The sequence below is a fragment of the Excalfactoria chinensis genome, chromosome 10 (genome assembly GCF_039878825.1).
Source record: "Excalfactoria chinensis isolate bCotChi1 chromosome 10, bCotChi1.hap2, whole genome shotgun sequence".
NCBI lineage: Eukaryota > Metazoa > Chordata > Aves > Galliformes > Phasianidae > Excalfactoria > Excalfactoria chinensis.
The window spans coordinates 7,125,248-7,142,972 of NC_092834.1; the positions used below are offsets into that span (position 1 = coordinate 7,125,248).

The window sequence follows — 17,725 nt, forward strand, 5'->3', positions numbered from 1 at the left end:
ATCGGTCCCTGCCATGTGTGTGCTTCTCAAAGGGCAGCCAGGTTCTCCTGTGTGCTCTCTGGACAACCTGCACATTCTGGCCCTCTCACATTATCACTTCTTCTCCAGCGACCCTTTGGTTATTTCAATTATCTGATATATATCCAGTGCTTCTCCTGGAAGGCAATGGGACAATCAGTTCCTTGTGTTCTGCAGCATATACTTACAGAGACTGTACAGCATCAGAGTAAGAGAAGTACCAGCCACTCTTTGCTTTTGGTACAGAGCATGTAGCAAGAATGGGGCAAAAAGCCTTCAATTGATTCGAACTTCTGTTTTGTGCAGTGCTGGGAGGGCAGAAAACAGCACCAGGAAACAAGGGCTGTTCTCCCTCGAAGCTTGCTGCTGTGCATTGCTCCTGAGGAGACAGGTGACAGCTTCCTCTGGAGAGCCAGCAGCACGGGCTGTGTTTTGCTTCTGCTGACCCCGATGCATTGCACTGGTTTAATTTGCTTTGTTATCAGCCTAACAGGTATTTTTTCCACGGGCACGCTTTGCCTGTAAAACTCTTAATAAAGGTTGCCTAAGGGTGAAGTGTCTGATGTTGTTCAGCGAGGTTCTTAACTGCCAAAACATTGCTGTGTATTGACAAGGCGCTATTTAAAGCAGCTCCCAGCCAACAATTAAACGTTCGTTTGCAGCAGCTAGAAGGTTACGCTGAGTGCAAATAGGAACAAGTGTAAGCCTTGGGAGTGGGGGGGAGAACACGGTAACACTTAGCAGTGCTAAGGCTCAAACCTGCAGCGTGGGCAGCTCCCTGAACACAGCTGAGCTGAGCTGAGGGGGGGAGGAGGGAAAGCACTGAAGGCTGGGAATGGCTGGGAATGGAGGGCAAAACATAGGAGCCTGTAGAGGTGCCTCATTTCAGAGAAAACAAACAGTTTGCTCTTGAGCTGTATTTAAAAGACTCCAGGAAGTCTCATCTTGTCTGAGGGGCACAAAGCCAACCTGAGAGGCTGCTGAAGCAGGGCAGGCCTGTCGCTGTACCTCTGGTGGTGGATGAGCCCTTGGGGAGCAGCTCGGCTCCCACCAGCAGAGGAGCTTTAGCTGTTACAGGGGATGCAGCTCCAACAGCCGCTGCTCACCTTGAGGAATGCCGTATTTCTTCTCCATGCCGGTTGGATTGGATGGAGTCGCACAGTTCATGGTCACCTCCTTCCTTAAGCACCGGTCAATGTCCACAGCGCTGAAGAAAGCCACGGACTGCGGCAGATCCTGGAGGCCCAGCTTGTAGGCAAACATACACCTGGAAGCACAAGAGCCCCAGCAGAGCAGTGCTACACGTCGCACTCAGCTCTGTCACACCTGCCCTGCAGCACGCAACACGTTACCTGCCCGCAGGGAACAAGCAAAACGTCACGGCCCAAAGAGCAGAACCCCATTAGAAAGAAACCCAGAGTGTGTGCCTTAGGCCCAAACCTCCTCGCCATGACCCTTCTTAAGCAGAGCACCAGTTGTTCTCTGGTGGGGAAAGAACCTCGTGCCCTTCTTTTGAAAGGAAGAAACCAGCTACTGCTTAAAAGTTACAGCAAACCCGCTACCTTCTCTCACGCTCAGCCAACCCTCCCATTCCTGCACGCAGAGGCTTTGATCAGCCGCAGGTTGGGCTGGAACAAAGGCAGCTTCACAAAACATTGGGCAGCCGCTGTTGCAGATTACTTTGCACCCATGTCAATCAGCGGCTGGAAGACAAAGTGCTTTGTAACTACTGGGTAGCGGGAGGGTCAAGGATTGCCAAAGTGGATGTGGGAGGAACAGAGTAACAGTACGTTCAGCCTCCGAGGAAGAAAGGACCAACCCGGCCCTTCACTTCTGGCTAATCCTCCCACGCAGAGCAGATGTTGGATTTTCCCAGCAGGAAGCCCTGTGCCTGCAATAGCTGCTATAAAGGCACAAACATCAGGGCGTCTCCTCCTGCTGCGCACGCTGCCTGGGCACAGAAAGGCTGTTTGCTGTATCCTTACCTCAGCCCGCGAGAAAATAGCTCTGCTTTGGCCAACTCTTGTATAAACCAAATACCAGAAAGCACTGGGAAGGGGATTTCACAAAGCTGCCTGAGCTGGAGCCAGAGCAAAAGGAGCCCAGGGGGTGTGAGGGCAGGAGGGCTCCAGGCTGAGCTTAACCCAGCAGGTACGGGCCAGGAAGGCAGCAGAGCTGTGCCTCTCACTGCTGGGCCCCAAAAGCAGGGAGAGAAGAGGGGCAGCCAGCCTGACTCCCAACGGCTCACTTAAACCAAGGGCTGCTGCCACGTACACAGGAGGAGAGGCACTCACAGCTCCTCCACAATAAGGACAGAGCCAGTGTCGCACCCCTCTTGCCAACAGATTATCCCTGAAAGCCAAAGCTGGCTCCATGCACAGCCACCAGAGCTGCAAATAAAGGAGCTGCATTTGAGAGCTGCAGAGAGCAAACCTGCCCCGTGTCAGCCTGCCCACCCTCCCTTCGCTGCCTCTCCCCACATCTCACCGTGTGAGCAGGTTGGTGATCTGCAGGGCCAGCGCTGCCCGGTAGCGGTCCTGCTCCTGCACCAGGTAACGCACCTCGTCGTGGATGCTGATGCAGAAACGCCCGTTTATGTTGTACTCCTCAAAGAGCCACTTCATGGAGACCAGCATGAGGTGCAGGTAGTCGACAGCCGAGCTCTGCACCACCCAGTTCACCCTGCTGGTTAGGAACTGGGGAAGGAGACACAGGGAAATGCTAGGAGAGCGTCCAAGGAGCATTCGTGTTACAAGGGAGGGGGCTGGGGAAGCGGTATTGTTGGGTTTCCTTGATGGTACACAAAGAAAAGGGGGGTTTCTTCTGCAGCTCCATGTGTCCGTGTGGTTCTCCAGCCCCAAGAAGGGCTGGATTTGGGGTTGCCATTTCAGACAAGCAGCACGAGAAGCTCAGCATCACAGAGCCACAATCTCACCTCCCCTTTGGCCACTGCAGGCTCCAGAGCCCTGCTGATATGACAGCCCAGCACCGGGGTCTGCGGTGAGGTGGACAGGGCGATGCTCTCCAACTTGTTGAACATTTCGGACTCGGTGCCTCCAGCCCACATTCGGTGAGACACCACGTCCCACTTCTTCTTCCTTCGGGACCTATGGGAGCAGAGGGCAGGTTTGTTGGAAGCTTGGGACACGTCCTTAACACTCTCTTTGGGGCTGGGGCAGTCAGATTATCTCTGCAGCATTCTGCTGGGGGAGACTGGAAGAGCCCCCAGACCAAACTGGGGTGCATCTGGGAATGGGGCTGCAGGGGAAGCTGTACCACAAGCACCCACTGGGGTCAGAGCATCTCACTTTCTCATGGCTTCTCTCTGGATCTTCTGCACATCCTGGGCCGACACCGTACCATCTTCTGCTCTGTCCACAGCCAGCTCCAGCTCCTTCACCAGCCACTCGCCCTCCTCGCTGAGACGAAACCTAAGGGAAAACACCACCCAGCTCAGGGTAACGCGTGCCCAGGAGGCAGCCAGGACTCACCCCACAGGCAGCACCCACCTCCGGATGCCCTTCGTGACAGCGTACATCTGCTGTGCCTTCTCACGTGCCTGCTGCTGAGTCAGACGGTGGTTGAACTGCATCAGCAGCCGCTCAGCAAAGGGCTGCCCGGCCCCGTAGATGCGCCCGTAGTTGAAGACCTTGGCGTGCTCCCTGCTGATGCCCACCGTGGCGGCCGTTTTGCTATGCAGGTCGGTCCCGTCGCTCTTCTTCCCTTGCAGGGTCATCCAGCCGAAAGCCGTGCACCCTGCGGCGGGGAGAAAGGGATCAAACACCGCACAGGGATGGGGTCGTGGTGCCCAAACACACAGCCCTGCTCACCGTGCATGCCGGCAAAGTGAGCCTCGCCCAGGACCGCCGCTATCCACAGCTCCTGGGAGTCCACATCTGCACCCACCAGAGAGTAGCCGGGTGGCACCTGGACCATGGCCTTCAGCTCACTGCCCACACGGTCAGCCTGCAGGACATGGCACCCTGATCAGCAAACACAAGCTACACCACACCTACATCCCAATCCCTGCTGCCTGGCCCCCAATGGCCTGCATGTAGCCCTACCCGGGCATTGCTGGCTGTCAGCCACGTGGGCTCCACGGCCCGACGGGTGATGGTGCCTGCGGTCACCACCTGTGGCAGGATGGCCCCATAGTCCTCCTCCTCACTGTAGGCTGGGTGCCTGTTGCACGGATGCAGGGTGAGCTCAGACCCTATGGGCTCCCCCAGCCCAGCCATCCCACTCCGCACCTGGTCACCACGCGAGGCAGCTCCCCCTTCTTCAGCCACACAACCACCTGGGAACTGAGGGACACAACATGAGGAATACACAACAACACAACAACACAACAACACAACAACACCCCATCTGCGCAGCCCCCAGGGCACAACGCAGCCCCAGCCGCAGGGATTCAAGGCGCCAGACTGACCTGACCCTCTTGTGAGCATTCCTCCAGAAGGACACCATCTTGTTGATCTCCAGGGCTCTGGTCCCATGGGTGCGACCCACAGCAGCCCGCAATGTGCCATCCTCCATGCGGGGCAGGAAGTCCTTGGCGAAGGGGCTCCCCACGTTGTTCTCGTTGCCATCCTTCAGCAGCAAGGAGATGCCAGGGCTCAACACAGCACAGCCCCGTGCACCCTCTGGCCTCAGCTGGGGACACCTCTGCCACCAGCCCGTGGGATGAGGGAGCAGGGATGGTTCTGACTCACCTTGTGGGGCAGCTTGAAAAACCAGCACCCGGGAACATTGACATCGTTGTAGGGGCCGTTGCCGTGGTGGAACGAGGGCTGGCTGCTCTCCTCCATCAGCTCTGGCAGCCCATCCTCATCCTGCAAGTGGCAGCGTGAGGTGATGCTGGGCACGGTGCTCCCTCTGCTCTGCTGGGCACCACTGCATCCTGCAGGGAACTTTGCTTACCTGCATCTGGCTCTGCTCTGCCCTGCCTGGCCGCTCCATGTCCAGCTCCAGCTGGCTCAGCTCCTCCACCTGTGACAGAGCAGGGCAGCTCAAATAACCATCCCCAGCCTTGATTACGGGGTGTTTCCTCATCCCAGACCCCGCAGCCACGCACCTTCTGCCACATGCTGCTGCCTTCCAGCACCATCAGCTCATCCTCCACACAGGCCTCCTCTGGGGGCTGCTCCTGGCCCCTCTGCAGGCAGTGCTGCCGATACAGCCGCTCAATCGCCCTGCCAGGGCACAGAGCGTGACCAAAGGCTGCAGCTGAGCCCCTTACAGAGCTCTACGTCCCAGCCATGGACTCTCCATGCCCCTCACTCCCCCACCTGTGTGGGCAGACAGGCCCCTCCGGCTCCTCAGAGGCTGCAGGCAGGTTGTCCTGCCTCCCTGGCACCAAGTAGCCCCAGCCGTGCTTCTCCGAGTAGTGCAGGGGGAAGCCATCCCAGGCCAGGCGCATCAGCTTTGGGGTCACCCGCATCTGCAGGCTGATAAGGCTGGGCCCCGGCACCCAGCCCTCCTCCTCCAGACGTGGGCACAGCTTGCGGTACCAGCTGTGGGGCACGGCCACAGGTCAGGGATCAGGGAGCAGGCACTGGGTACCTCATGGTTCTCAACTCACCCCGGGTGGCCCGGGAGGTGCTGCAGCCTCTTGGGCTGCAGTGTGACCGTCTCCTTCAGGCGCTCCAGGCAGGTGTGGCTCTCGGGGGCTCTCAGCTCCTCCTCCTCGGTGGGGGGACCGGGATCTGACAGCACACAGGGCTGTACATCCCTCCAGCCCAGCGCCCTGCAGACACCGCAGCATCCCCCCACGCTCACCTTCCTGCCACTCCTGAGCAGAGCCCGTCTCGGAGGCTTCGCTGTTTATTTTCTGATCCTTCTTCCTCTTCAGGGGTTTCTTCTGCTTAAACTCCTGCGTGTCCCACTCCAGATCCCAGAGCCAGGGGTCCTCCTTGTACCTGTGGGCACAGCGTGGCTTTCCCCCTGCAACCAGCACTCAGCCTGGTCCCGTGCCTCCCCCCGTACCTGTCCTCATGCAGCAGCTGGCAGGCATCGTTGGCCAAGTTCATCAAGGACTTCTTCATCTCTTTCTGCAGCTCCTCGTAGGTGCCCTGAGCATCATCCAGGTACCTCCTCCAGTTGCTGTTGACCGGCAGGTAGGACACCCCCATCTCCAGCATCCCAGCAAACGTCACAGGGTGGGGGCACCTGGAGCCCAAAGCCAGGGGTTGGGAATTGGGAACCTCCTGGAGGGGAGCTGCCCTTCGAGCAGCAGCCTGCACCCAGTGTGAGCATGCCTTGCATTGCATGCCTTGCATTGCATGCCTTGCATTCATGACTCCACCCAGCACCCTCCAGCCCCTCTCACCTCTCCATGAAGAGCGGCAGCTGCTCCTGGAACACCTCGTGGGTGGCGCGGACATCGCTGGCACAGTATGACATCAGCTCCTGGGGACACACAGTGATGGCACCACAACTGGGAGAAGCCAGAGAGCCCAGCACAGCTCCCTCCATACACACAAATCCTTTGCAATGAATACCGGCCAAAGGGAAAAAAAAACAACCAAACCAGAGCTGTTTCCTGCCTCATCCCAAGCACCACTGCCCATACCTGGAAGTTATTCCTGACATCAGCCATGGTCCCCTTAACAAACAGCTCTCGTGCCTCCTTCTGCAGCGGTTCCCCTCCCACGTACAGTGCGTGCACGTCCGCCAGGTTGTTGATGCTGCTGACGTGCACCCAGTCCCACGAAGAGACCTGTAGCGGGCAGACAATGGAAGGAGAGCCCAGCCCCACAGAGAAGGGAGCAGGGGGTAAAGCATTAAAGGATGGCCATTCCATTCCATCCCATTCAATCCTATGTCCATCCATTCCACCCTACTCTGTTCTACTATATTCCATCCCATCCCATCCAGCTCAATTCCCATTCCACCTCATTCCTTTCTACTGCATCCCATTTCAATTCCACACCATCCTATTCCACCCCATTCCAACATGCTTCTTTCTATTCCATCCCCTTCCATTCCATTGCATCCCATCCTACTCTTTTCCATTCTATCCTTTCCCATCCCACTCCATTCCATTCTATTCCATCCCATTCTGTTACGTTCCATCCCATTCCATCCTACCCCATTCCATTCCACCTCATTCCGACCCATTCAGTTCCATTCTAACCTATTCCATTTGGATCCTTTTCATCCCCACCCCCTTCCATTCCACCGGAGCCTGATGCAGCAGAGCCACCCCTAAGCTGCAGTGAGCAGCTGGGGCTCAGCTTCACACTCACCGCCGGCCCCTCAGCTTTGCTGCGTGTCTTCTTTATGTGCTGCCTGACCTGCTGCAGCCCCTTCCTCTTCCCATGTTTCGCAGCCATCCAGAGGCTGCGCTGGAAGCCCGTCAGCCCCGAGATGGCCATGTGCATGCTCATGGTGTCCAGGAATCGCACCTGGGAGCCCTGCAGGGAGACAGCGGTCATAACCCAGGATGTGCTGGGAAAGAAACACGCTGGGCACAGGCTGCCCTGTGCTGTGGGTGCCCCAGGCCAGGTTGGATGGGGCCCTGAGCGGCCCGAGCTGGTGGGGGCACCCATCCCATGGCAGGAGGGTGAGCTTGAAGGTCCCTTCCAACCCAAACCATTTCATGGCCCCATGATGCAGGCAGTGAGCTGCAGCACGAGGCACTGCCCTGCACCTCACCCAGCGCCCGTTTCTGCACAGCCCCGAACGAGGCACGGCAGCAAAGCAGCCTTAGCAGCGCAGCCACACGCACTCACCTGGACGAGGTACTGCTCCCTGATGAAGGCCCGGTCGAAAGCCACGTTGTGTCCCACCACCACCCTCTCGCCGCCCTCCTGCTGCCTGCCGGTCCCCTCCAGGGGCACGAGGTCGTGCAGCTCCAGGCGGGGTCCCCACGAGTAGCGCTGCTCCAACAGGCGCCGGCTGCACCACGAGTACCTGCGGCGCGGGGCACGCGGTCAGACCCGCAACGCGACGCGGGGCGGCGGGAGGGAGGGAGGCGTGAAGGCGCGTCTCGCTCACCACGCGTGCGGCGACACGGCCACGGCCATAGTGGGGCACTGCCCGGCGGACACGCACACCTCCACGTCCAGCACCAGCGCGCGCTCCCGCGGACACTCCACGTTCTCGGTCCGCCCGTCGGGGCCGTAGCGCGTCCAGCCCGGCTGCCGGGCCCAGCTGTGGGGGGCGGGGGGCAGCCGGCAGCGCAGCAGCTGTTCGGCGGCCTGCAGGTAGGGCAGGCTCTGCTTCTGCGCCAGGCGGCGGAAATGCTCGTCGATGTCGTCGCCGTACATGCGGGGCAAACGCAGCCTCACGTCGGGCAGAGCCGAGCCGGGCCGGCCCCACAGGCCGTGCCGCCGCAGGTGCTCGATGCTGCGCCGCACCGCCGCCTCCGAGTGCCGGGCGGGCGCCCCGCGGAAGATCTGCCGGTGCAGGTTACGGGACAGCATCTGGATGCGCAGCGGGTTCACGCGGCGCTCGCTGCGCTCCGACGGCTCGGGCTCGTCACCGAGTGGCTGCGGGGAGCGGGCGGCGGGGCCGGAACATGACCGGGAGGCGGCGCGGCGCGGAGCGGGGCCTCGGCGGAGAACGCGGACAGCGCGGAGCATCGCGGCGCTGCCGGGCGGGCCGCAGGACGGACCGCGGGACAGCGCGGTACAACGCGGTACAGCGCGGGACAACGCGGTACAGCGCGGTACAACACGGTACAGCACCGCGACTTCCGGCCGCACGCCCCGCCCCGCGCAGGCGCGCTGCTGCCGGCACTGCAGCCTGTAGGGCGCGGGAAAGCAGGGCTGCCACAGGCGGCCGCGTGGCCTAATGGATAAGGCGTCTGACTTCGGATCAGAAGATTGCAGGTTCGAGTCCTGCCGCGGTCGAGTGTGACAGCGCCCAGACGCGGCGCTTCTTTTTGTTCGTCCCGCCGTTCGTTTTGGCCGGCAGCGGGTGTCGCACCCAGCGCTGCGGTTCCGGCGCTGTTAACGGCGCTGCGGGGCTCTGCGGGACACCGGACGGCTCGCGGGCCGCCGCGCTGAGCCGCGTGTTGCGGTGCCGCTCCGCGCCGCCAGGTGTCGCTGCGGACCCGCCGCTGCCGCCCGCTCGGGGCCGCTCAGCCGGGGCAGGGCCGGGCCGGGCCGCGGCCGTCGGGGCGCGGGTGGCTCCGTTCCCGGCGCGCTCCCGCAGGGTGCGGGGGGATGATGGGGGGCGCCGTGCGGCCGTACGCACCCTCGGGAGCCCGCGGAGCGCTCCGTGAGCCGGGCGGAGCGAGGACAACAAAGCCCCGAGCGCAAACCCGACGGCGGCGCGGGGGCGACGATGCCGCACGGGAGGCATCGGATGGTGGGGGTGCGCGGGGACGCGGTGCCACGGGAGCGGGGCGAGGCCGTCAGCTCCCCTCTTTGTGTGCCGGACGGCGCCGCTGGGTGCCTGGAATCCGGCCCTCAGCGAGTTCGTGGCTGGAGAGAACAGGGACGGGCCTGGGGGGGGGGTGAGGGCCGGGATGGGTCGGGGGTCTCCACCGCGAGCGGCTCCGGGGAAGGATTCCGGGTCGGGGCTGCCCTCCCGCCTCTGCGTGCTGTTATCGCCCATTTCCCCTTCTGTGTTCTCGTTGATTTGTTTATTTGTACTATTTTATTGTTCTTTTTTCAAGCTCTCCTCTCACAAATCCCCACTGAAGGGAAAGAATAGAAATAAATCCCGACGCAGCGTTGTCAGTCAGCACCGCTCGGGCCGATGGCAGCACCTGCTGTCCCCAAGCAACGGGAAAAGAATAAACCCAACAGCAACCAAAGCGAACAGCCCGCTGGAATTGTAGCGGGGCTGGGACGGGGCTCAGGGCATTAATGCGCGACTCGGGGCAGGGCCGGTGGGGGCACTTCTCCGTTCTACCCCCCCCCCCACCTCGGGCCCTTTGTCCGTGTGCCGCAGCCCGGCGCGCCCCGTCGGGGCCGGGCACGGAGCGGCCGAAGGAGACCTCGGGGCCGAGCGCTGCGGGCGGACAATGGGGCGGCGGCGGGACTTTGCTTAACCCCGGTGCCCCGCAGCCGGCTGGGGGCAGGGGTCAAGGGCTTCGCCGTCCGCCGGGGCACCACGTCGCGGAGCCCTTCGGAGCCGCGGAACCGAGGACGTGGCGAGGGCCGGGGATGGTTTTGGAGGGCGGCGGCGGGGCTACGGGGGCGGAGAAGCGGTACCCCGTGGCTCTGCCTTCGCCTGTCGGCTCGGGGAGGGCTGCGGGAGGAGGGAGCTGCGGAGCGGGGCAGAGGCATTCCTGCTGCCTCCCCGGGAGCCGAGGCATCGGAGAAATGGGCATTTTATAGGTGACGTACGGGCTTACGTGGGAGCTCGTGCCCGGCACCGCTCTGCCAGCGCCGTTTCTACTGACACGACACCTTCCCGTAGCGCGCACCCCCCTTTTCCAGACTGGGGGAGGGTGTGGGGGGGAGCGGGAGGGGACAGCAAAAGGGAAAAGAAAAGCGGCCCTTTCTTATCCCGCTCGGGAGACGAGCCCCGGAGCTCCGAAAGTGAGCGGAGGGCGAATGCGGGCGGCGGGGAGCGGGCCGGGACCCGTCCCAGCGCTCTGAGAGCTGGGCGAAGCGGCGGGGGAGGCGGGCAGTGCAGGTAAGAGAGCGGCGGGCACGGGCGGTGCCGGCGCTGCGGGGCTTTGCGGGGCCATCCTGGGGAGCGCTGCCACATTTCCTTCCACGTTTTCATCCCCATCTCCGGGCCGGGCCCTGCGCGGCTTCGCGCTCCGTCTACCGGGGCCGAGGAGGGTTCGGCGTGAGCCGGGAGAACGCGGCGGTCCCGGCAGTGCGGGCAGCCTCTGCCCCGCGCCCATCGCCGTTCCTCGGACGTGGGCCGGGGTCCCCCGAGCAGAGCAGCCCTCTCTCGGCCCCGGGCTCCTCCCGTGCGTGTCTCAATTCACTCAGGCTTGACTTGGCAATAAGCTCTCTCAATAAGGTGACAATAGAGCCCCAGTGGGACCCGAACAAAGAATTTGAAAGTAGTTAAATTGCAGGACACGTCCATCGCCTGGGTGCTTGAATTAAAGAAAAAGGGAGGGGGAGAAAAAAAAAAAAAAAATCGGAGAAAAGAAAAAGGAGAGAGACTTTTCTTTGGGCTGGTGAGAAAATGCTCGGGGTAAAAGTTGGTTTGGCGTCTTCATTTCAGCGACAATGGAGCAGAGCTAATTCAATAGGAAACGCGGGGATTTTTTAATGAAAAGACCGCCAGGGTTACACCGAAGTTAAGCTCTTGTGAATTAATTATTAGGGCAAATAAACTGGGGGGGGGGGGGGGGGAGGAAAGGAGGGGGAAGGGGGAAGAGCTCGGGAGGGAGTGTTGCAATTTCTTCATATTCTCCTTTTCGTGTTTAACGACAATGCCATCGGGTTTCGACTCCGGGAGAGAGAGAAAGGATTTCTTCCACTCCCCGGGATGAGGAAAAGACGTGGGTTTTCTTTCTTTTTCTTTTTTTTATGTGGCGTTCCTTAATTGCTTTTAAAAATAAAACACTGCCGAATTTGGCACCGGGTTCCTCTTTCTGCTGCCAGCGGCGTTTGGGGCCGTGGTTCCTTTCGTGGCAACTCGCAGACTCCAAAGGAAAAACAACGGGGACATTGAAAATAGAGGCTGTGGAGGCGACTCGGTGCGCTCAGCGTGCGGAGCTCCCGGCCGCGATCGCTGCGTTTCTCCTCCATAGGAACGCGCCCGGTGACCGCAGCGCCTTCAGCTCCAGGAGCCGCGGGCACAGCTCGGGTGAATCGGGAATAAAACGGGGGAGAAATGAGATGAAGGGAGGCGAGAAAAGGTCGGGAGCGAAGCGAGGCTGTGACAGCAGAGGGGGGGTTAGGAAATAGATATTGATGTATATCATCTTTTTATTTTTTTCTCCTTCCCTCGCTTTGCTAAAGCTGCAGGAGAAACGCTAAATGTATAATTGTGTGAAGGGGAATATAAGGATGAGAAAAATGGAGGGGAGCGGAGGAAGGAAGAGAGGGAAGGAAAGAAAGGCACGCGGCATCGCCGTGCTCGTGTCCTGAGATCGGCCGGAACTCACCGGCGGGATGCTGCGGGCACGGCACGGCACGGCACGGCCTGACCGTCGGGGCGGCGTGGACGGTATGGCACGGCACGGCCCGGTGTAGCACGGCACGGCCCGGTATAGCACGGCCCGGCTGGAGGGACCCTCTGCCTCTTTTTCTCCCTTTCTGCCGCTGCCCCCAAGGAAAGCTCGCGGTCCTGCTCTGCCCGACGGCTGCGGTGTCGCACCGCACCATGCTGGGATGTGCTGAGCTGGGATGTGCCGTGCTGGGTTGCGATGAGCTGGGCTGTGCCGTGCCGGGCTGTGCTGTTCGGGGCAGGGCCGTGCCGAGCTGTGCCGAGCTGTGCCGCTCCGGGGAACCTCGCGGACTTTCAGCACTTGGACAGCGGTGCTGGAGCCGGGCCGTGCCGGGCCGTGCCGGGCTGGTCGTGGGGAGCCGCGCGGTGATGATGCTCCGTGCGGCGGAGGCAATGGGGAGGCGGCAACCCTGCCTGAACGGCGGGGATGGGGACACGGCCGAGGGGGCTCCGGGCAGCACCCCGGGCGGGGAACTTCGCCTCGACCTCCCTCCCCCCCCCTCAACTAGAAGAGAGCTCCGGTAGGCAGAGCCGTGCCCCGGAGGTGCGGTGCAGCTCCGCAGAGGGCACGGGGCCCCGAGGGGGCGGCAGCAGGCGGCTCGATGGGGTGCGGGGGGAGAGACCCGTTTCCCTCATCCTCGGGGGGTAATTAGGGGTGACACGGAGGGGCTGCGGTTTCTGCTCGGTGGAGCTGCCGGCGACCAACCCCCGCCGCCGCCGCCTTCCTCCCGTCCTCCTCCTCTCACCCTCCCTCCTTCCCTCCCCCCGCCTTCTCCCCTCCCCCTCTCCCTCCTCCTCCTCTCCGCCATGGTTGGAGTGAATCGGAGGCTGCCGGGCTGACGTCAGTGCGGGCAGAGCCTGCCGCCGGCGGCAGCTCCTGGACACCGACCAGAACCGGCACCGGCAGCAGCCGGCAGGACGCGAAGAGCCCGGGCACCGCCGCCTCCAGCACCGGGGGTACCGGGGGCGCCGGGGGCAGAGCCCTGCCCGCCCCGCCGCTCTCCCTCCGGGAAGGGCGGCCCCCGCCGCCCGCTTCGCCCACGGACGGCCCCGTCGCTGCCCTCGCCTCGGCTGCAAGCGTGAGTGTGGCGGCACCGGGGGTCCCTGGGGAGACTGCGGGGCGCGGGGGCTCTGCCCCTGTGGGGGAGGAGGAAGGAGTGAAGGGGAGGAGAAGTCGAGCATCTCCCCGCCGGGAAGTTGTGTCCCTCCGGCTGCGGGACCCCGCTGACCCGCGTCGCTCCCAGGTCCACCGCCCGTCGGGGCGGCCACGGCGGCTCCGGAGCCCACAGCAGCGGGAGAAGGAGGCAGCGGGTGCCTCCGAGTTCCTTTGGCTGCCGGGGCCGCTCTGCTCCGGGCTGCGCTCCCCGCCTGTCCTGGACGGGACAGCCCGAAGGGGCGAGCGGTGCCCCGACGGGGCGGCGAGGAGCCGGGGCTGAGCGCAGCCGCACGCTGCAGCCAGATGGCTCCTGAATGTCCCCGCTGGCCGAAAGAAGCGGCGTGCAGCGGGCGGAACGCCTGACCGAGGCCGAGCCTCGCGGCGCATCCCGGCGTTAGGCCCCGGGTGAGACCCAGAGCTCCGGGATTTTTCCTAAGGATGCAGCGAGGGCAGCTGCGGGGCATCGCTCCGTACGGGTGGGAGACACCGGGACGTCGCTCTCCGCGCTCCCCCCTCGGGTGCAGCTCCGAGGACAGCGCCGGGGCCGCCGCTGCTCATACTGTGAACTGCCGGCAGCCGCTGCTGGGGGAGGATTTTTTATTTCACATTTGCTTCTCTCTGTAGCTTTGCTTCACCCCCCCCCCTCCCAACCCCCCCCCCCCCCGGCCTTTTCTTCCTTTTTTTAATTTATATATATATATATGTATATATATATAGTTATTTTATTTCTTTTTTTATTCACTCCGATATTTTTCTCCCATTCATTTTCTGCTCTCTCCTTCCCGCGGACATTTATTTCCTTGCTGCTTTTTTCTTTCTTTCTTTCTGTTTCCTCCCCCCCCCCCCACCTCCTCCTCCTCCTCCTCCTGTGACTCCCTGGAAGTAAAACGCATTTTAGGCCTCAGCATTACGGAAACCCGACCCGTAGCAGTGCAGGTGCATTGGCAGTGCTCACCACCCGGACCTCCCCCCCAGCCCCTCGACGTGCGCCCGCCCCACCGAGCGAGGAGGGTCCGGGGTCGTTCCACCCTCAGTCCCGGCCCTCGACGGCCGCAGAAGGGAACAGCCGGGCGGCTGTGGGACGCTTCGGCTGAGCTTTTCCAGCTCCGTGGCTCGCTTAGACGCGGCTTTTAATTGCAAAACAAAGCAACGCGTTTCCTGAACGCCCGTCGGGAGCCGCCGCTCACTCCTGTGAGTTGGCGAAGCCCAGATTGTGGGAGGAAAAGCGAAAAACAATTAAGACACGATGCAGCTCGGGGCGGCGAGGAGCGGGGGTTACTCTAGGTTGGCTAAAAATAACTTCTCCTAATTAAAGAAAAGTGACGTCAGACGTGCAGGACGTAGAAGAGGGGAAGGCAGCGGACCCGGCGCGGGGCGATCACGTTCAGTAATTCGGGGGAACGCGCACCAGGGCCGCTCCGAGGTGCGGGCAGCGAGCGGCTCCCCGAGCCCGGCTCCGGATGCGGGACGGCTGAGGCGGACGGCATCGCTCCCTCGGGGAAGGGAGCGGGGCAAAGCCGAGGCACCGTGCGGAGCTCCGTGCTGCAGGCAGGGCCCGGGGCGCGGAGGCAACGCGGGCGCGGAGCGGCGGCAGTGCAGCACCATGGTCAGAGCAGCGGCCGCCCCGTCGGGGCTGAGGTCGGGCCGGATCTCTCCGAGCAGCTCCGGGGGATGGAGGGGAGCGAAACCTCCGAACCTCCGCCTGGCGATGGGGAGATCTCCCCGCTTTTTCTCGGAGCTGTCGTGCTGGAGCCGAGGAAATGTGATGGCTTCTTTTCTTTATTCTTGCTTTTTTTTGCCCCGGTTCTGTGTGTGCATGCAGGGGAAGCGTAGTCTCCCCGTCCCCCCGTCCCTCCGTCCCCACGTCCCCCTGTCCCGCCGTGCCTTCAGGTGCGGGGCTGCGGGCCGTCTCCAGGCGCTGCCCGCTGTGCCTCTCTGGGTGCCAAGGAGCCATTTTGTGCGCTTAAATTGCGCCCGAAATAAATAAATAAAAACAATAAGGAATAATAATAATAACGATAATAATATTAATAATAATAAATACCAAGCCGACGTTTAAGCAACGCCGGAAACCTCGCAAACGCAGACAGCGATTTTTCTCCTGGGCCTCTGCTTGCGCGGAGCGGGCCGAGGCGGGCGCTCGCAGCCGAGCGAGGCGTTGCCGAATGAAGCGGGAATAAATATATAGAGATATTCGTGCTTGTGCGAGGATAAATCGCGTCCTTCACCCGGCGGAGATGGGGCCGCGCTCCCGGCCTCGAGTGCGGTGCCTTCAGCCGAGCGCTGCCGCGGCCTCGGAGCGGGGACGGCGGGGACAAACGGGGCCGGGGAGCGGAGCGGGGCCGCGGGGACAACGGGGCCGGGAAAGGGGGGAGGCGGCCGGAGGGGACCCGCGGGGAGGACGGGGCCGCCCCCGGGGGGAAACTGAGGCCGGGCCGCGGCCCAAGGATGGCGGCAGCGTTCGGCCCCTCCGCCCCGGGGGGTGCGCCTTCCTTCGCCCCACGCGTGGAACGCACCGGCGGCGATCACCGGTCACAGCGGCAGCAATAAATGAGGGGAAAATCCGGAGCCGGAAAATGAAACAGATCCGATTTGTAGCATTTTTTCTTTTTTCTTTTTTTTTTTCTCCCCCTCTTTCTCCAGTTCTGATTAAAACATCCCCAGCCAAACCGTTCCCGGGCGGCTCGGGGCCGCGGGGATGGCTCCGAGAGGCTGAGAAAGGAGCGGAGGTTTCCCCCCGGCCGCCGTTGGGCCGTCGGGGTGGCGGGGCACCCCCGGGCCCGGTTCTCGTTAGGGAGAGGCGGCCGGGGAGCCCGGGAGCTCTGCGTTGTGCGCCGAGCTGGCAGCGCCGCTCCTCCAGCTTTTAGCTTAATTGAGCTCGTCTGTTTTATTCCATTCCTTTTGATTTGATTTCATTATTTTATTTTTAAGGAGGAGATGGGAAGCGGGGAGAGGAAGGAATAAAGAACCCGAACGGAGCCGCCGGGAACGCGGGCGGCGTTGGGAGCCGCGGCCGCTCTCGTAGCATTCGCTCCGTCCCCCATCTCTCCCGTTTTGCGGGAGGTCACGTTTTAGTTGAGCCCCGGCTTGAAGGGAAAGGGGAGGTTTAGGAAAGGAGACGGATTATCCTATGAATTCGTATTTCTTTCTTTAGATGCCATTATTTATTTATTTCTCGGCGTGTAGGTCAGATCGGCGTCTCAGATAAGCGTATTTCCCTCCTGGCATCTGGTTATTATTCTCACCGTTGTTATTATTTGTATGTGCCGGATTTGTCACTACACGCGTACGGCGCTGACAGCCCGCGAGGGAAACGGAGGACAAGAGAGGAGGGGAAATAATTAAAATGGGGGGAGAAAAGGGTGTCGAAGGGATCGGTGTGAGATCGCAGCGCTTCCCCAGCCCGGAGCTCATCGGGACGGGGCCCTTTGAGGCAGAGCACGGACGGGGCGGGCGCTGCGAGGCTGAGAGGGACAGAAGGAAAAGGGATGGGAAAGGGGAAGGAAAATGTGGGGAAAGGGGATCGGAAGAGGAAAAGGTCGAGGAAAGGAGGGAGAGGGGAAGGAGAAGGGCCAGGAGAAAGGAGAAGTTGGCTGCAGGGCCGTGCGGGGGGGGGGGGACACTGCGGGGAGGGGGGAGCGCGGCGCAGCCCCCAGAACAAGAGCGGAGGGGCGGCACGGCGGGCGGAGGGAGGCCGGTCCGGGGGAGACTCGAGGGGGGCGGGAAGGGGGGGGGGGGGGGAAAGGGGCGTCCCGAGCTGAGCTGAGCCGCGCTGCGCCGTGAGAGCCCGCCCCGTCCTGCCCGCCCCGTCCAGCGGGGCTCGGCCGGGCCGGGGTGCGAAAGCGCGGGAAAGGGGGCGCTGATTTAAATGCGTGCCGAGGATTGGCTGAGCGTGGCGTGACGTCACTTCCCAAAGGGGGCGATTACCATGCGAGGGGAGTAGAAGTTGGGCAGCGGGGCGGGAGCGCGAGTGCTGCTGCCGGGTCGGTACCGGGATCGGCTCGGCTCGGCTCGGCTCGGCTCGGCTCGGCTCGGCTCGTCCTGCCTCCTCCTCCTCGCAGCTGCTCCGTCTCCGCTCCGCATATTCATCCTTTTTTTTTTATTTTTTTTTCTCTTTTTTTTTGTCTCCGTGGTTCCCCGGTGGCAGATCCCGGCCGCTCTGCCCCGGCCGTGCGCCTTCACCCCGCGCCCGACGGACGGCAGCCCCCGACGGAGGGATGTTTCTGTCTTTGGTTATCTAGCTGTATGAGTGTTGTGGAGCCATCATAAAGCTAGATAACCGAAAGTAGAAATGACTTCCAGACCTGCACGCCCGGGGGAAGCGGCTACAGCAGCACCGGCGGCCCCGCGGCCCGCAGCAGCCCCGCCCGCCGCCCTCCGCCCGCCACCTCGGGGCTCCAGGTAAGAGCCCGCCCCGTCGGGCCGCTCCGCCGCGCTCCGGGCAGCGGTACCCGCGGC

General features: G+C 62.3%; 1 protein-coding gene, 1 long non-coding RNA gene and 1 other non-coding gene across 5 annotated transcripts in view; 2 read left to right on the plus strand and 1 right to left on the minus strand.

Moving 5' to 3' along the window:
* Positions 1-17: 17 nt before the first annotated feature.
* On the minus strand, positions 18-8,699 carry POLG (DNA polymerase gamma, catalytic subunit). Its single transcript, XM_072345288.1, has 22 exons — positions 8,017-8,699; positions 7,752-7,932; positions 7,266-7,433; positions 6,590-6,736; positions 6,347-6,426; positions 6,004-6,186; positions 5,797-5,936; positions 5,600-5,723; positions 5,307-5,531; positions 5,093-5,210; positions 4,939-5,007; positions 4,731-4,850; positions 4,448-4,608; positions 4,269-4,322; positions 4,083-4,200; positions 3,849-3,984; positions 3,528-3,774; positions 3,327-3,449; positions 2,954-3,125; positions 2,506-2,714; positions 1,125-1,285; positions 18-155 (listed from the first exon to the last, which is right to left on the minus strand). The coding sequence occupies exons 1-22, from the start codon at positions 8,601-8,603 to the stop codon at positions 94-96; spliced, it is 3,585 nt and encodes a 1,194-aa protein (XP_072201389.1). The 5' UTR covers positions 8,604-8,699; the 3' UTR covers positions 18-93.
* Positions 8,700-8,800: 101 nt separating this feature from the next.
* On the plus strand, positions 8,801-8,873 carry TRNAR-UCG (transfer RNA arginine (anticodon UCG)). The gene has a single exon. It is a non-coding gene; the product is annotated as a tRNA-Arg (tRNA).
* A 1,572-nt stretch (positions 8,874-10,445) lies between these two features.
* Positions 10,446-17,725, plus strand: part of LOC140256550 (uncharacterized) — a 39,333-nt gene continuing 32,053 nt past the window's right edge. The window contains exons 1-2 of one of the 3 annotated variants that reach the window (XR_011904805.1): positions 10,446-10,611; positions 17,415-17,668. This is a non-coding gene — a long non-coding RNA (uncharacterized lncRNA). Of the gene's footprint in view, positions 10,612-12,901; positions 13,191-17,251; positions 17,669-17,725 lie in introns of those variants that run through there. The other 2 variants (XR_011904806.1, XR_011904804.1) reach the window with 2 other exon arrangements.

Coding starts and splice junctions, on each gene's coding strand:
- POLG (XM_072345288.1), bottom strand. CDS start 8,603: ATGCTCCGCGCTGTCCGCGTTCTCCGCCGAGGCCCCGCTCCGCGCCGC. Junction 4,609..4,730: donor TTTTCAAGCTGCCCCACAAG/GTGAGTCAGAAC, acceptor TTGCTGCTGAAG/GATGGCAACGAGAACAACGT. Junction 4,323..4,447: donor AATGCTCACAAGAGGGTCAG/GTCAGTCTGGCG, acceptor TGTGTCCCTCAG/TTCCCAGGTGGTTGTGTGGC.